The sequence below is a fragment of the Eptatretus burgeri genome, chromosome 7 (genome assembly GCF_056783735.1).
Source record: "Eptatretus burgeri isolate ZD-2024b chromosome 7, Ebu_testis_v1, whole genome shotgun sequence".
In the NCBI taxonomy this organism is placed as follows: domain Eukaryota; kingdom Metazoa; phylum Chordata; class Myxini; order Myxiniformes; family Myxinidae; genus Eptatretus; species Eptatretus burgeri.
The window spans coordinates 103,446,134-103,464,360 of NC_140967.1; the positions used below are offsets into that span (position 1 = coordinate 103,446,134).

Sequence of the window (18,227 nt, forward strand, 5' to 3'; positions counted from 1 at the left end):
GTTGCATGCTTGGAGCAAAATCGCTCATAGGGCAGGTACTCTGCCAGCAAGTTATTATTTTGTTTATAACTCCTGCAAGATGATGTCTCTCCAGATAAATTGGACAATGATGGATGGCTTCATGTGATACACAAAACCTTTCTTGCTTCCAATCCTAAAGTGACCTTGAAGTAATATGAGCTTCGTTTTCCTGTCCAACCTTGCACTGGGTCACCCACCCCCACTGAGTCCCAAAGCCATAGCCTATGGGCTACTTAAGGTGGTTAAGAATTTATATATTTTTTGGCTGTTCTGCAAGTCTCTGACAACTTCCATCATCTGATCTAGTGATCCCCCTCTCCAAAACGGTTCAAATCAAAACCCGGCGTTGTTCCGAGAGGGTCACGACTGAATTGTCCGTCCGGTGGGCGATGCGGTCACGATTCGAGTGACGTGGCCGTCCGCACGCCGGCGGGCGCGAATTCGCAACAATATAAAAAGGAGCTTGGTCTCGACATGCTTGAGTGCGTCCGCCCATCAATTGTCCCAGCCAATCGGCTAAAAAGCCACACGTTGCACAATTATGTGAAACACATCCAACAGGTGACGAATTCCAGATGAGATAAGCATAAGATAAGATGATTCCAAAGCATAAGCGCAACAAATGCTACGGAGTACTGGGAAAAGATTTCAAAAGTCGCCTTCATCAGAATACGTGCTGCATGTACATGCGTGAGGAGAGTTCGTTTCCTTGCATGGTCCACGCCGAATATGTAACCCAGAATGATCAAAAGAAGGAAGCGAGGGGGACGGGCGAGAATTTAATTTTTTTTTCATGATTCAGAATTCAGCATCTAAAAAGGCTGTGATGAATATCCCATGAACAATCTCCTCCTCTTCACTCCCTGAGTGCATAGCTTTGCCGGTATCTTTAACCGCCTGATTTAATTTTTCCCATCAACAACTTTTTAAAACAATTTTTTTTAGCAATTATGCAAAGATTGGTATTCCCGTCAACAAAGCCACGGAACTTAAATTGTAGTTATTCTATATATTGTGTATGCAGCTTGTGGCTGCTGGTTGCATCATTGCTGGGAGCGAGGCTGTACCACTGATGAAGTGCCCTTGTTACCAGCAAGATGGTCCTCCTTTTGATGACCTCAGAAGGAAAAACACCTGGTGTTTAATGGCACTAACAGGGGCTCAAACTCAAGACCTAACAACCGGAAAGTCAGCCACCTTCACTGTTAAGCCAACACCAGGCTTAAAATTAAATCGAGGGATGTGTTTGATCATTCGCCTGAGGTTAAAGTACCAACACTGCCAGGTTCTAAAGCATACTCGATGAGAGACACAGAGGTAGATAAATAAGTCCTCAAACCAGAGCAGAGGATATGATCACGTGTGTAAGTTAAGGCAAGCAATTGTTGTCTCCCTTACCTGACCAGGGAGCTGTCCAAACCGAGCCATCTGTATCAAGTAGTTTTCAACGGCTTTCACCTTGTCAGGTTTCACCATCCCCAGATTACTCACTGGAAGACAGCAACACCATTAATAACGAAGGACATTTCAGAACACAGTAAATTGGCTGCGAGAACACAAAGGAAATGTTTCATTGCGATCTGTTAAAGCAATGAGAGCAAAAAAAAGTTTGTGGAGTATTTCTTGAATCCCCCCCCCCCACTTTATTCTGAGAAGATGAAACCACCTGTTACTCAACGTATTCACCTGCTAAACATACACATTTATCCCATTGGTGTGGTAGCTCCCCTATGCCACCCGCCGAGCCGTTTCAGGGCATGCTATCGGACATCCACGGCGTTCTTAAAGCAAATGCTCGGCGTACTTCTTCGAGTGGTCCAAATTTGGAGATCACAAGGTGATAAATCTGTCCTGTATGGGACATGGAATTCCCCAACCCACCTCCAACCCAACCTCGATGACAGAGTTTTGACAACACCGACCTCCAATTCGGCGATTTCATGTGCAGCAATCCCATGATTTTCCAAAATTTACTTCAACACATTTATTGGTTGTTTGAGTGACAGAAGTTGTTTGAATTCCACGTACCGTTTAAATGCAACCAAGTGAAAGACACATATCCCCATGTTGTGCAGACAGTCTCCCATGAATTTGAAGCGGTTCGATGTTCACAAAAACCAATGTCTGCTCAAATGGTGCAGTACTGCGATTACATTTGAGCGGCGTGCTGTGCGTGCGATTTCCACCCCAACGGTAAACTGCTGAATTGATGATGGCACACGTGGCATTGCAACACAGTGTTGTGTTGCAATGATCCATGGATGTTTATTAAGCTGGTCATCCTGCCTGCTAGCATTAGCTACTTGCGCATGTTGAAGATCCCATATAATGTCTTTAGCCAAATATCAAGTGAATTATCACAGCCATTGGGATTGAATTTTTAATTCCTGCCACCTTCCGTCAAATATTATTACGAGATTCTTCTGCAATCATTTCGTCTGCAGCCTGTGGCTGCTGGTTTCCATCATTTCCTGAGGGCGTGGATGTGCTGCTGATGCAGTGCTCCCTGCCGCTTAGGACAGGAATTTGTCATTTATTCAGGGTACTGACGAACACTCGCCTACTCTTCTTGAAGGAGACAGTGGGGTCTTTAACGTCCACAAACTAATGCCGGCAGAGGGGACGCCCAGTTTAAGGTCCTTCTGAGGGATGGCACACACATCGATGAATCACCCTGCATGTGAAGCACCATGATGGCAATTTATAGCTGGGTCAGGATTCAAACCCAGACTCGACAGCTTTGAGGCAAGTGTGCATCCTTCTTGGCCATTCTGCTTAATGACAATTCAAAAAAAATTACCCCCGTGTGGGGGTGACGGTCATATCTACAATATTTTTTTTTTACTATCATAATCGATGAACCGTTGCCAGATATCTCCTAAAATGACAGACGAGATAGGTTTTGAAAATGGCAATTTTCACAACTTTCGTGACCTCGTGACCTTGACCCTGACCTCGAATCCGGGAAAAAATATGTCGTTGGGTATCACTCATCGACCTCGACCCACATACCAAATTTCATCATATCAAGATCGGAAGTAAAAAGTTTTCTTTGTACCGGGAGGTGTTTTTGACCATCTTCCAGGTTACGTGGCGGCCAAACGGGACGGAAATTCAAAAATCTGTCCGGTTAGATACAAGATAATATTTTTTACTATCATAATCAATAAACAGTTGCCGAATATCTTGTAGAATGGCAGACCAGATAGGCTTTGAAAATGGCGATTTTTATAACTTACGTGACCTTGACCCTGGACAAAAGTTATATCGTTGTGCAACACTCATCGACCTCTACCCACATACTAAGTTTCATAAAGATCGGAAAGAAAAATTGACGGACGGACGGACAATTGGTCCAGCTTTATTTGGTCATCTCGGGAGAGATGACCTAAAAAGGAATGGGGATTATATTGCTAATATTCATGAACTCTCCCACTTCTGCTCCAAATCTATAATAATAAATGTCAATGTGTGTCAGTGTGACAGTCAGACAGTCAGTCATCAGGGTGTGTGTGTGTGTGCATACGCATGCACGTGCACGCTCCACAACTCCAAAATCATAAAATCCAGCAGCCTGAAATTTGCATGCATACTAAGGGAACTCCAAGGGGGTGTATGAATAAAAATTGTGTGTTTAAGTAAAGTTAAACACCCCTTTTGAAGATAATTAACGACCTTATTTAATTATCCTTTATCAAGGCTGATCCTTGGTCATCTCTGTCCCTCAGTGGGATCTAATTTCACCATTTTGTTCAGCCTGCTCAGCAATGCCTTGATTGGGAACAGGCCACAATGGTTTCTCAACAATAAAGTTTTTTGGGGTTTTTTCCCCTCCACTTTCCTCACTCATTATTGAATGCCTGATCATCAAACCTACGATACACCTGCTGGATACATTGCAATGCTTATAGACGCTCGGAGATACCAGCGTTTGTGGCTTTATTTCATTTCCGCACATGCCATAACCTCGAGAATCCCTTCATCTCAACCAAATTTCAAAATTTTAATTTCTTTATTGACTTCAGCAGTAGTTCTGACTGCTAAAAATAAAAAGTGCTCATTTGTCCAATTTGGACATAACTTGACATTCCGGGCGTATCCAGGTGCATGGTGTTTACGTGATCGATCGGTGATCACTCATCGCTTGCCAAGCCTGCCGTTCCTTATCAAACGTTTTGTTGAAGTGCTTGTTTGAGTGCTTTACAATATTCGCATTGTCACTGAATATATCAATCGAAATGAACAAAGTTCAGGGCCCACTCGCCTGCGTTTGGCCCCATGTCATGCAGTGTGTCGGGCGGTGGCTGGCTTGTTGAAAAAGTGCAATTTTATTTTACACCATGTTTCTCCTATCACTTCGGCAAAGACACGAATATAAAAAAAAGTTTCGTTTTAAAAAGTTTCTTCAACCGTTTTATTGGAGTGCTTGCTTGAGTGGTTAAGCTACTTTGCAAACGCTCTTCAAGCTTCAATAGTGACACCGTAGTGCGGTTCACTGTGGGGCCATCTCCGGAGTTCGGAAGGAAAAATAAATGAGATGATTACAATAAGTAAAAAAAGAATGTTTTCAGTCGTTAAAAAGCAATGAATTGCCACATCATGGCAGGATAGCCGAGAGGTATGTATGCTTGCTGAAGCTGTCTAGCCTGGGTTTGAATCCCGACCCAGCTATAAACTGTCAGCCCGGTGTTTCACAAGCACGGTGATTCATCAATGTGTGTGTGCCATCTCTTGGATGGACGTTGAACTGGATGCCACATCTGTCAGAATGCCACCACCACCCTCTCTCTCCCACCCCCATATATCCATCCATCTCTTCCCTCTCTCACTCTCCCTTCTCTTCTCACCCCTGCTCTCCCACCCCTCCCCTTCTGTTTAGGGGACTCTTAAGGACTGAAGGTTTAGTTTTGAATTTAAAACTGCTTCCCCATATTGTAGCATGTATGAATCAGAATCGAAGTGAGCCGACCGGAGTGCAAAGGTCGCTGCATGTGCGCTCTCCCTCTCCATTTTAACAGTGAACCCTGACATCCACACCCCTTCTTCCACATAGTCATTACCTTCCTTTTACATCCTTGACATTCTCCTTGGCTCCTCCACACACATGTTCACAGTGCACACACACACTTTTCCATGGTGGTTACCATACCTCTCTCTCAACCTTCGATTGAGAAAATTCATCATCCTCATTTTGTCCAACAATGCAGACAGACTCTAGTCTTCATAAAGACTACTTTTCCATTGCATGACGAGCTATTGTGTGTGAAGAGGATATCTACACATTCTAAACACAGAAAGAAGAGGGTGATAACAAAAAATAGAGAAAAAAAAAACCATAAAAAAGGATAGAGTAGAAATTAAATAAATGGATTTGGAGAGGGGGAGGGGGTTATGATTTTGCCTTTCATAGAATTCTCTAGTAACCAGCAAGTGTTCAGAGAAACAAAACAAAGGATGACGAGTTCTCAGAGTCAAAGGGGAAAGGATAACTTACGGCGTGCCCTGGCATTCTGATCCAAAACCTGCGACAGGATGCTGTTCCTCATTTCTGCCTCCCTGGTAACAAAACAATGTTAAAATCAGAACAAGCACACAATAACAATGGCAGCTCTCAACAGCAGTTAGCTTCTTGTTTACCCACTCCCTTCAAGCTGATCAAAACCACCTTGACAATAAATTAAAATGTATTCTCATTAAAGACATTAAACGAACACACTTACCATAATGTAAGGTATCTCCATGTTTAATTACAGTACCAAAGAGGGTCTAGGCACACAGTTGTGCACGTCTAGTGTCTTACTTGTCTGCCGCTTCCTGGGCTGCCTGCTGAGCTTGAGGGTTCGCATTCTCCTGTGAGGTTACGAAGGCAAGAAACAAGAACGAGATGAAGATGTGGTGTCATTATCTTTTTTTTTTTAAATCGACAACAGCATTGTGTTTCCTCCTCCAGTATTGGACATAGTTGTACAGATATCAATTCTGATGTACCCTACATACTCTGTTACGGAGCGTCGGTGCTGCCGAAGCAGTTCCTTGGCAAAAGGTTAGACTGGGTGGTTTGCAATTTCCTTCCCAGTAGTAGTCATGGCAGGAATTTGGAATTTGTTCAGAGTACTGGCGATAGCTCGCCTACTCTCCACGAAGGACAACGTGGGATCTTTAAGGTCCACCAACTAATGCTAGTCGACAGAGCGCCTAGCTTAACGGCCATCCGAGGGATGGTACACACATTGATGAATCGCCCTGAATGTAAAACACTGGGATGACAGAATATAACTGGGTCGGGATTCGAACCGAGGCGACACAGCTTATGCTTTACAGGCAAGTGTGCAGATCTCTAGACCATCCTGCTCGTCCACAGGTATCAATCAATCAATCAATCAATACATGGTTCTAATAAGATAGATGAATAAAGCACTCACTTACAAATGCATATTAGACCAATTTGACCTGCTGGCTGCATCATAACCATGGTTGTGCTGCCGATGCAGTGCCCCCGAGAAGGAATTATGTGTAGAGTGTTGGGCACACAATGGCCTGCCTTTTTTTTGAAAGGCATCCTGTGATCTCTATCCAGCAAATACTCACAGATGTGACAGTTGGCCTAACGTCCTCCCAAAACAACGGCACACTTGATGCAACACCCGGCCTGCGAAGTACCAGGTTGAAAGTTCATAGTCAGGTCTGAACCCAGACCATCCAACTCACAAGTGAGTATGGTACCTCAGTGTCATTCTGAGAGCCAAAATAGTAGTATCCACCTCAACCATTCTGCCCACCCAACAACTACCCTGTCCCCATGTCTCCCGTCCAAAGGCAAAACTTAGCTAATACTAAGTTTGGAGTTACTAGGTTATAGGCTTCATGTTAGTGTATAAGTTATTGTAATTTGTTCCCTACGTAAGCTTGTACGCTCATGGCAGGACCCAGCAACTCCTACAGAATTCGGTCAATACCACAAAAAAAAACCTGGTATCTCAATGGACCAATCTGATGCCACGCTTTAGTCACATGACATCAAAATGGCAGCGCTCTAACATCTGTAAAGGAATAATCAAATCTTCTCGAATGGATACGGCTTTAATATATATAAAAGCAGTTTTTCTTTGTTTTCTCAAAATCAATTAGAAGTGAGTTACTAGGTTCTGCCTTTGGACGGGAGATGTGCTGAAGACAATCAAATCAACAATGTGCGAGGTGGGGGGTGAGGGGAGAGGGATGACTGATAACATCTTAATTGGAATCACAAATTTGACAATTTGTTTGAGCGTGTGCAGGCTTTTTGGATCTACAGTCAAACCACATTTAGAATACCAAATTGGGCACGACAGATGAAAACCAAGAAGCAGTTACTATATTTAGGCAATGGAGTGCGAGGGGGCATGGGCCTCAAGAAGCTTGTCATTTTTCTTATTTTTGTAAACAGTCAAGGCTCGTGGAAGAGCTAGAACACAGAATGGATCAGGATGCAAAAAGAACAAAAGTAACTCGAAGGGCACTTGGTAGAATGCATACCTCCACCACGTAATGCCTGATCCACGAGAACATATCGGGTCCATTACATTTTTGAAATATCATGCTATACAGTACTATATCGTTTTTGGCCCTATCTCTCAATTGTGAAGAATCACTTTGAAAATTAAATAATTATCATATCCAGATACGGATACGGATCTTCACCAAAATCTAATCAGTTCGTCCTTGTCACACATGGAACCTGTCCACAAAATATCATCAGCATCTGTCCACAACTTTTTGAGATATCTTGTACACAAACAAACAAATGAAATTGCTCGTTGAGCAAGGAATTGCCAGAATAACTTTGTCATATCTCCATGATCTCCGAAAAAACAAAAACCTGGAAATCAATTTGGTTCTTACAAGTCGATAGTGCTACTGTTTAATGAGTTATCGCACTTCGTTTGGTCATGATCATAACTTGGAAGTCAATCGGACTTGAAATGGCGTTTTTAATCGCAATTTGAGAGTTTTGACCTGACCCCCCCCCCCCCCCGTGACATTCGACCCCCGACCGCTGAGAAAGGTGTTGGTGTGACACCACAATGAGACGTATTGTTGGATGCAGTATTGGAAGATGCACATTTTGGGTTTGGTTTGAAGTCGATATGACCATTTTAGCGGACGTTATTGCGAAAATAAGAATTTCGGGTTTTCGGTGACCTTGACCTTTGACCTAGATTCACCAAGAACAACAAGTGTCTAAGTTGGACCATGGCCGACGTCTGCTCCCAGTTTGGTCATGATTGCTGAAACGGTGTGGCTGCTACAGAGAAAACAAACACACAAACAAACACACAGACACACAATGACACACACAGGTCAGGTCAGGTATGGGAGCATGTGCCAGAACAGCGCGTCGCTGCTTTCACTTTCCGCGGTACTTCAGGGGCCTCCGTCTGGCCATCCCCCAGGCAGATGCCAGGCCCATCCCCATCTCCTTGAGATGGTCAACCTGCTGCAATCACGAGGAACGTGGTCGGCCCACTGGCCTCCTCCACTCATGAGACTCCCTCGCTGAGAGAATCTGGTGAGCAGGATCAGCGTCAGGAAAACGAGCCACATGTCCATACAGCCGCAACTGATGCTCACGGACTATGCAGGTAACAAATCTCATCCGAGTCTCTCTCAGCAACCGCTCGTTGGACACAAAATCCGACCAGCGATAGCCAAGGATTCTCCGAAGAGACTTGGTACCAAAGGAATCAAGTCTCCGTCTCAGATTCTTGGTCAGAGTCCAAGTCTCGCATCCATAGAGCAAGACTGGAAGTACCAAGGACCTGAAAACTCAGACTTTCGTCCTCCCGCACAGGTACCGGCAGCGCCACACCCCATGATCCAGTGAATCCATGACTCCCCAGGCCCGACCCAGACATAGATTGACCTCTGACTCTCAGCCAGCAGAGACATGAATATCGCTGCCAAGGTAAGTGAATCTCTCCACGACCTCAACATCCTCACCACAGACACAGACAGGACAGCAGCATCCAAGATGTCACCGAAAGCCTGGATCTTAGTTTTGACCCAAGAAACCCGTAATGCCAGCGGCTCCGACTCCTCATTCAGCACCTTGAGGGCCCCCAAAAGGATATCTAAAGTCTCCGCAAAAATGAATGCATCATCTGCAAAATCAAGGTCCAAGATCTTGACATTGCCAAACGATGCACCGCAGCTTGATCTCTCCAACATCCTCCCTAAAATCCAGTCCATACAAGTGCGGAAAAGTGTGGGGGCCAGTACACACCCCTGACGAACTCCAGTGACAACTGGAAATAAGTCAGAGATGGTACCACCACACTTCACAGCACTCTCAGTACCAGAGTAGAGTTCAGACATCAGATCGATCAGTTTTGGTGGCACCCCACGAAGACCAAGAATCCTCCAGAGGACATCCCGATTCACTGAATCGAACGCTTTACAGAGATCAACATAGGATGCAAGCAGCCCCTGCCGAAACTCTCGTCTGCGTTCGGTGAGGACCCGAAGAGCAAGGATACGGTCAATCGTTGACCTCTTTGGTGTAAAGCCTGACTGCTCTGGACGCTGGTGCTCAAGCAGATGGTGGCGAACCCTATCAAGAATTATCCGAGCAAAGACCTTGCCCGGCACCGAGAGCAGCGTCACCCCTCGGTAGTTGTTGCAGTCTTGGCGATCACCCTTCCCTTTCCAGAGAGGAACAACAAGGCCCCTCTTCCAATCAGTTGGGATGATGCCTGTGTTCCAGACAGAGCACAGAACTGCATGCAATGACATGAGTGCAGCATTTCCACCAGCCTTGAGAAGTTCGGCATGGATGCCACAGATCCATGGAGCTTTGCCCCGTTTCAACCGGTTCACCGCAGCCCGTGTTTCCACAAGTGAAGGTGGACCACAGTTGATTCGAGGGTCAGCAACAGGGATTGTAACACCCTTGACGTCCAACTCGACAGCTGGGGGATCAGCCTGGTACAACTGCTCAAAGTAACCGGCCCAGCAGGCCTTCACTTCAGACTCCTCTGTCAAGAGCCTACCACTCTCTGCTCCAACTGCAGTGCTCCGGGGTATGGGCTTGGATGAACGCAATGCGCGAATTCCCCTGTAAGCGGGACGAGAATCACCTGTCTACAGGTGATGCTCTACCCCCCTCACAGATTCCTCGCACATAGGCTTCCTTGTCCACCCTCAGTGCACGTACAGTTTTACGCCTCAGCTCCCTGAACAGCTCAGCTCTGCCATTCAGCCTGGCCCTGCGACTCTGGTCAATGGTATCCAGTGTCCCTTGAGACAAAATTCTTCTTTGCCCTGCGGTAAGTTCCAAGACATCCACCGGCAACATCAAGGACGGTGGTCTTGAAGGCACTCCACAACTCTTCAGGACCCCCCAAAGCACCCAGACCCCCCAAGTGTCCACTCAGCCTGTTCGCAAACTCCTTAGCTATTCTCTCATCCCTGAGCTTGCCAACATCCAGCCTAGGCTGGGCTGGTACCATTCTCCAAGATTTATGGTGCAGCTTTAAAGTTGCTACAACAAGCCTGTGGTCAGTATTGAGGAACTGAGCACTCCAGTAGACCCTGCAGTTCTGGATCATCCTCCAACGACCGTCAATGAGGACATGGTCAATCTCCTTTGCCACACCGCCAGCGTTGGAATACCAAGTCCAGCGATGAGCTTGTGGGCGCTGAAACCATGAACCAGCCACCCTAAGTCCATGACTTCTTGCAAAGTCAAGGAACTTGGTGCTATTCTGGTTCATAGTTCCTGACCCATGGGGACCAACACACACCTCATAACCATCTCTATCAGTTCCATTCGATGCATTGAAATCCCCCAAGACTAGAAGTGTATCTCGTCTGGGGCACTGATCAACCACAGACTCGAGCGTGGAGTAGAATGCATCCTTCACGGTGAGATCACTCGCCTCAGTCGGAGCATAAACAGAGACCAGGGAAATGACACCGAAGGAGCGACGAATCCTTAATCTCATAATACGCTCGTTGACCGGTGTTACCTCAATTATCATTGGGGTCAGCTTATTGGATACAGTGACAGCAACTCCTTGGGTATGGTAACCATCAGAGCGACCAGACCAATTTAGGTGTAACCACCCACCATTATCTCGCCACAATCCAGTCTCCGAACCTCAGAGAGAGCTGCAATCCCGATGTCCAAACACTTGAGCTCAGATGATAACAGAGACAGGTGATCATCCTCTCTTAGGGATAGGACATTCCAGGCACCCACGCGAAGGGACCGCCTCAGGTTAACCCAAGGAGAGCGCCGTCTGGTTGACGACACCTCAGCACCACTCCGACACACTCTCCCGCAATCTGACCCAGGGATGTTACCCCGTGGTTTCCCTCCTATCATCAAAGATTGGGGGTCCCGAAGGCTTTGCCCCAATCCCGTCATCCGGTGAGCTGCCCTGCGAAGGGAAGCTGCACAGGAGGTACTCCCATGGAGTGGGTTTTCAGATTTTTTTGCGTTTTTGTGTTTTGCGGAATGAAGGGTTTTACGGTGGCCGGAGTGCAAATCCTGCCACCAACCTCCTAATAAACACACACAACCGACCAACATAATTTCCGAAATCCGAAGGATTCCGGCAATGAACAAGCCAACGTCGTGCAGAGCATGATACTTGCAAAAGCTATAAAACAAAATTGACCTTTAAAATAATTGGTGGTTGAATTCAATGACCAAATATGCAACTCCTCTTCAAATTTCAAGTCAATCGGAAAAAAACTGACAATTTTAGAAATCCGGCCTATGTTGACCTCAAAAGTAATTGGTTCGTTGAATTCAATGACCAAATATGCAACTCCTCTTCAAATTTCAAGTCAATCGGAAAAAAACTGACAATTTTAGAAATCCGGCCTCTGTTGACCATTTGGCCTATGTGGACCTCAAAAGTAATTGGTTGGTTGAATTCAATGACCGGATATGCAAATCATCTTCAAATTTCAAGTCAATGAGATGAAAATTGAGAACTTTAGAAATACCACCTTGGTTGTTGACCTTGGGCCTATGTTGACCTCAAAAATAATTGGTGGTTGAATACAGTGACCTGAAAGATAAATCCTCTTCAAATTTCAAGTCAATCGGATGAAAATTGGGGATTTTAGAAATCTCACCTAAGTTGTTGACCTTTGGCCTATGTTGACCTTTTGACCTCAAAAACAATAGGCTACTTCTTTATGATAATCTCTACCATGTGGTGAAGTTTTGTGAAGATTGGTTTAAAATTGTGACCTGCAGGCGATAAACAAAGACAGAGAGGGATGAAAACATAATGGACAGGGCAGAAAATCCAGAAACGGAGCACCTTAGGGCATTTTTTGTTAAAAGTTGTTCACAAGCTGTTTTAACATAATTAAAGTGTGCTGAATCTAAATTTGCTTGTTACCAAGCATAATTTTGAGTATCAAGGCTTCAAAATTGCAACTCAAATCGATACGTCAAAACACGTATTTTTTTTTGCCAGAAAATGATTTTTCACTTGTGCTGCAGCATTTGTATTTCATCGATATATTTTACACTAAAACATCATATTTTGCAGTGGTAAAACAACATTTCATTAATGCCCAATGTGCTCTGCAACTTACAGAACTTGCAGTACTTTTGATGATTACTGACTGTGACACATGTTGGAACTGCAGATTTATTGTGTTTTATTTGACATAATTATAAAGATCATTTTTTTATTGAAATCACATATGTGTAGATATGAAAATGACCATATAATATATTTGAGCAAGAAACTGAATATGATATATATCACTGATTGTGTTTTAGTAAAACATTCATCATGTTCATTGAAGTTCAATATGACTACTGCAGATTGATATGAATATCGCAGAGAGAAAATAAAACAGAATGTTCAGGGTAACTAATTGTTGAATTTAACTTGTGGCAGCAAATACAATTGCAACATATTATCATCACTAGTCTATGATTCACCAACATTCAGACATGATTCAGGGAGCAAATGACACTTGCATGCTCCAGTACATAAGAGGCTTGACTTACGGCACTTGCATCGATCTGTACTACACCTTGTTTTACAAGAACATGCAATGACTTCAATGCAACTTTCTGGCACTGCTGGGAGGGACATCAGCTCTGGAGTAAGTTTTCCATCAACTAGTTTCTACCCTAATGCAGTAGGTTCAGGTAAGTTTGGATATGCACAGCATGCTTGCAACCACACCATTGCTTGGTAATATGATCACTGGATATGGTAGAAGAGGGCATCACTTGTTGGAGGAAGAGAGGACAATGAACGCGAACGAGTGAAGTATACGACTCTTGCCTTATCAACACTATCCACCTCCTCCGGACCATATATTCTGCACAGAAATTTCTCTGCAGCTGTTATTGTTTCTTGATTAAGTTCACCTCTTCCCAGATCTTTCAGCAGTTGATGGTGTTGCTGGAAGATCTTCCATGCAGTCTTCTTACTGTGCCCAGCTATATAGGAAACTGAATCACAGCCTGTTAGGGCATGAAAGGCAAGCAGTGATTCCAATGCAGATGATACATCAGGTAAGTCATTGATGATAAGTCATGTATTGTCATGATCTAAGTCATGATCTCATGTATTGGAATGTACTTTGGTTTCAGTGCTGTTCCACATTTCATCCAGAGTCATCCAGAGTCATTCATCCTCACACAAGTCATGATCTCATGTATTGGAATGTACTTTAGTTTCAGTGCTGTTCCACATTTCATCCAGAGGTTGTTGCATGGCATTGTATTGAAATGTGCCAACAGTAGCACAAGTATATCTGTGTCCCGTGCTGACACAACTACATCCTGTGATTCACTATGAAGGCAATGAAGTATGAGACGTGTATCAGCTTCTTCATGTTTTGTTTTGAGACTAGAAACATCTATTGATGGATTTGTACACTGGACCTCATATTCTCATCAAATCCTCCAGCAACTACAATGATTTTTTGTTGTGGCACCTTTTCAATCAGTTGCTGGGAAAGAAATCTGGCAAGATCAGCTTTGTTTTGTGTGAGTGCCAGAAAGTTTTTCCAGTTGATGGGCAAAGGCACAGTTTGGTCTTCAAGTTTTTTACGTATTGGTTGAGCTAATTGATTCCACCTTTCCCGTGTAGCAGATTTGATTGACACATCATAGTATCGATCGAATATGACATCTATGCGATCAAAGTTTTGACCTGCTCGCAAAACAGCTTGAATATATGCATCAGCGAGATGACCAAATGTTTTTGCACCTGTAGGTTTACAAAGTGACTGGACAAGAGCTGATCCATCAATGATTAAACAAGAAGATCCTGTTGGTCTGATGTTTGCTGGACAGGTTGTTTGTGATGTTAATACTCCCAGCAGCAAGGACTTGCCTCCAACTCAAAGAGATCCATTAGTTTCTGCCAGAGAAAGGGGGACTGGCATCAGTTCATGTTTTAAGATTTTTGGTAAATCTACTTGTCTTCCTGCTTCATATGACGTCACAAGCCGCTGTAGTATATTCCTATCTGCCTTCAGTATTTGTTCTTTCCCTGCACCTTTCCTGGAGACATTGTAAAGATCTGAGAATGTTCGTGCCTTGTTTTGAGGCAGGGGGTCATGAAACGCTAGTTTCTAAAAAAAAAAAAAAGGCTAGTTCATTGGTCTAAAAAAATGGATCTCTTTAGCCTTTCCAAAAAGGCTAGTTCATTGGTCCAACACTTGTTTGCACTTTGATAAAATCCCAATGAATCTTTAACAAGCACCAGCTAATAAACAGAGCCATATCTAATACATCCTGACCTTCACCGATCCAGTAAAAACCACTGGAGAGATTTTGCAGAAAGTCAGCTCTACTTTAACCATAGGTGGCAAATCTACAGGTGTTCAAATGCTATCTTTGCATTTTGGAACATATCAACATACCACAATGTTTCTGATTGTTCTGATACAATGTTATAAATAACAACCCAAACAACAATTCTAACAAACCAAACAACAATTTTAACAGCATGTAATTTGTGAAGTGAAAAAAATTGCAGGATGATCATATGCTGGAATACGATAAAGAAAATACATTATCGGGCTGACGAGGCAATTTTGGTACCAACTTTAAAATGTAAATTTGAACAACAGAGTCAAAATTGAGCTTGGTAACAAGCATTTTTTAATTCAGCATACTTAAATTAGGTTAAAAACACTTGTTACCAACTTTTAACAAGAAATGCCTCAACCTTTCTTATCAGGTGTCTTTTCAGATTTTCTGTCCTGTCTATAACCTCTTTCACCTTCGGTGGCGGAGGTGACAACAGAAAGAGAAGGAGGAAACGCCAACAGCAGGGCCGGGGGATAAAATAGACGGAGATGGACAAGAAGGGATGCAGGCAATGATGAAGGGTAAGTGTTTAAGTGAGAATGCAGGGGAAGATTCGATAATATGAAATCAGAAGTAAGATTTGGGAAGACGAGGGTTTACGTGGGTAGAAAAGATCATGGTTTTGGGTTGGGGGACAATCTGAGATGGTGGTGAACATTTGTCTTGAAGACTTGGAGGGAAGAATGAGAAAGTTGATTTCACAAGTGATTCATGTATTTATTTAGGTAATTATGCACACTTCCTCCAAGCAGTCCAACGTAGGTTACGATTCTCTACCTCGTAAAGGCAAGGCATTAACGTGTGCGTTGTCTCTCGGAAGGACATCAAGCTGGAGGACACGTCTGCCAGCACTGGTCACTGGACGTTCAATATCCCACAGTGTCCTTCACGAAGAGTAGGTGAGTTATCTCCAGCACCTTGAACCAATTAGTGCAAACTCATGCCACCCTAAGTAAGATGTCAGGCTTGGCCAACTGGTTTGTGAAAGACTTGGGTCAAAAACATTCCCTCGCCAACCCCACAATCAGATGCGTACGTACTTAACGACCCCAATTATTCCCAAGTTAATTCAGACTAATCAAGTAAGACAAGTACCTCACAAGTTAGCTTGTACGCGTCCTATCGCTTTATTCGGTGAATGCTGTCCTCATTTGTTTTCCAAGATCAATCAAATTGGAAGAAACCGGTTGCTGCACCAGATAAGAGTTAACAGATACAGGTATTTGAAGTGTGACCTTTTACTTTGTGGATTTAAAGTTAAAACCACATATACAGGATTTTCGTGACGTGTCCTTGTCACTGATATTTCAACTACCAGTTCGTATTCTCAAGTATGCAGCACATGGCTGTGGACTTGCACAAATTTCTGGAGTCGCAGCTGTGCCGCTGAAGCAGCGCCCCCTGCAAGTCGAGCAGGAATTTGTAATTTGTTCATGGTGCCGGCGATAACTCTCCTCCCCTTCACAAAAGACACCGTGGGCCCTTTTCACATCCACCAACTGATACTGGCACACGGGACACCGGTTTAACGGCCATCCGAGGGACGGCGCTGACATCGATGATTCACTCAATATTTGCTGTGAATCTGCGATGCATATTTGTTCAGTAACTCACCTGATCAAACTCAAATGCTCGAATTATGTTGACACGTTGGATTCCGCGATGTACAAATATGTTATCGTGCTGAAACGTACACCAACCTTCCAAAATGTCATGGACGTGTGTGCGTTAATTTTACATCTTGTAGATCTCTCGATGCCCAAAATCACAGTTTACTCCAACATCTCATGTCCGGATCTTCACCAAAATGGAATCGATTCATCCTCGTCACACACCCAACCTGTCCACCAAATTGTCCTAACCCATCCACAACTTTTTGAGATATCCTGCTCACAGACAAACAGAGACAGACAGGGGTGAAAACAACCTCTGCCCACCTTCGGTGGCAGAGGCAACGAGAACGAGCAAAGCTTGCATACCCTCACCCGGACTTGTTTTGTTTGGTTTATCGTACGTATTTTATAGATGTACTTGCATTCTATTTGTACCATACATACTTTATAGAAGCACCCTGGTTGAAAATAGAGACCTTGTACTACTTTCTACAACTAGGTGGCATTTGTGGCTGACGTTAGCACATTCTGTGCAGAAGTAAAAACAACAACATACAAACATACAGACCCAAAAGCAATATCCTCTCCTTTGGCAAGAGTAATAACAATAGCATTAAATTAATGTGATTACAAAACAATATGAATACTAATAATATCCCCTCCACCCAGGGTTTTTTTTTATTTTCCCTCTTTGGACAACTGCCATGTTAACGTGTATAAATAGCTTATCGTGGGGCACCCCGACCAGAAGTTAAAAAATAAAATAAAGTAAAATTATAAACCACAAACACGTATGATTACCTTTGTAAACAGCTGGAAAAAAAAATGTTGACCACAAAAGTGAAAGGGGGGAACATGATGTTCTTGAGGCATTATATGCTTATCGCGTCCCCCACAGACGATTTAATCCGATATAAACGGTTGATCTACTGTAATCCATTTACCCTGGAGAGGATAACTACATGACAATTCAGAAATTCATCCTTATCCTACTGGTAACACGGTCAAAGAGCGTATTATGAGACAAAGGATTTGTCACTCCTTGGGTGTCATTCTCTGGTCTCTGTATCTGCTCCGACTGAGGCGAGTGATCTCACCATGAAGGACGCATTCTATGCCACGCTCGAGTCTGTGGTAGATCAGCGTCCCAGGTGAGATACTTCTAGTCTTGGGGGATTTCAATGCATCGACTGGAACTGGTAGAGATGGTTATGAGACAAGTGTTGGTCCCTGTGGGGCTGGAACTGTGAACCAGAATAGCACCAAGTTCCTTGACTTTGAACAAGAAGTCATGGACTGAGGGTGGCTGGTTCATGGTTTTAGTGCCCACAGGCTCATCATTGGTCTTGGTATTCCAACGCTGGCAGTGTGGCAAAGGAGATTGACCATGTGCTCATTCATGGTTGCTGGAAGATGATCCAGAACTGCAGGGTCCACCAGAGTGCTCAGTTCCTCAATACTGACCACCGGGGCTTGTTGTAGCAACTCTGAAGTTGCAGCATAAATCCAGTAGAATGGTACCATCCCAGCCTCAGCTGGATGTTGGCAAGCTCAAGGATACGAGGGCAGCTGAGGAGTTTGCGAACAGGTTGAATGGGGATTTGGGGGTGGAGGGATGGTCTGGGTGTTTTGGGGAATCCTGAAGAGTTGAGCAGTGCCTTCAAGACTACCATTCTTGATGTTGCCAGTGGATGTATTGGAATCCAACATCAGGCAAATAACTTTGTCTCCCAATGGACACTAGATAC

At 44.0% G+C, this 18,227-nt stretch overlaps 1 protein-coding gene across 1 annotated transcript in view; it reads right to left on the minus strand.

Annotated features, from left to right (window-relative positions):
* The window catches only part of PDCD5 (programmed cell death 5), a 34,040-nt gene that overhangs the window by 1,344 nt on the left and 14,469 nt on the right, over nt 1–18,227 (minus strand). Inside the window, exons 2-4 of the mRNA XM_085890066.1 lie at nt 5,822–5,871; nt 5,516–5,577; nt 1,420–1,511 (exon numbers count right to left, since the gene is read on the minus strand). Coding sequence (XP_085746192.1) covers nt 1,420–1,511; nt 5,516–5,577; nt 5,822–5,871 — 204 coding nt within the window. The remainder of the gene's footprint in view (nt 1–1,419; nt 1,512–5,515; nt 5,578–5,821; nt 5,872–18,227) is intronic.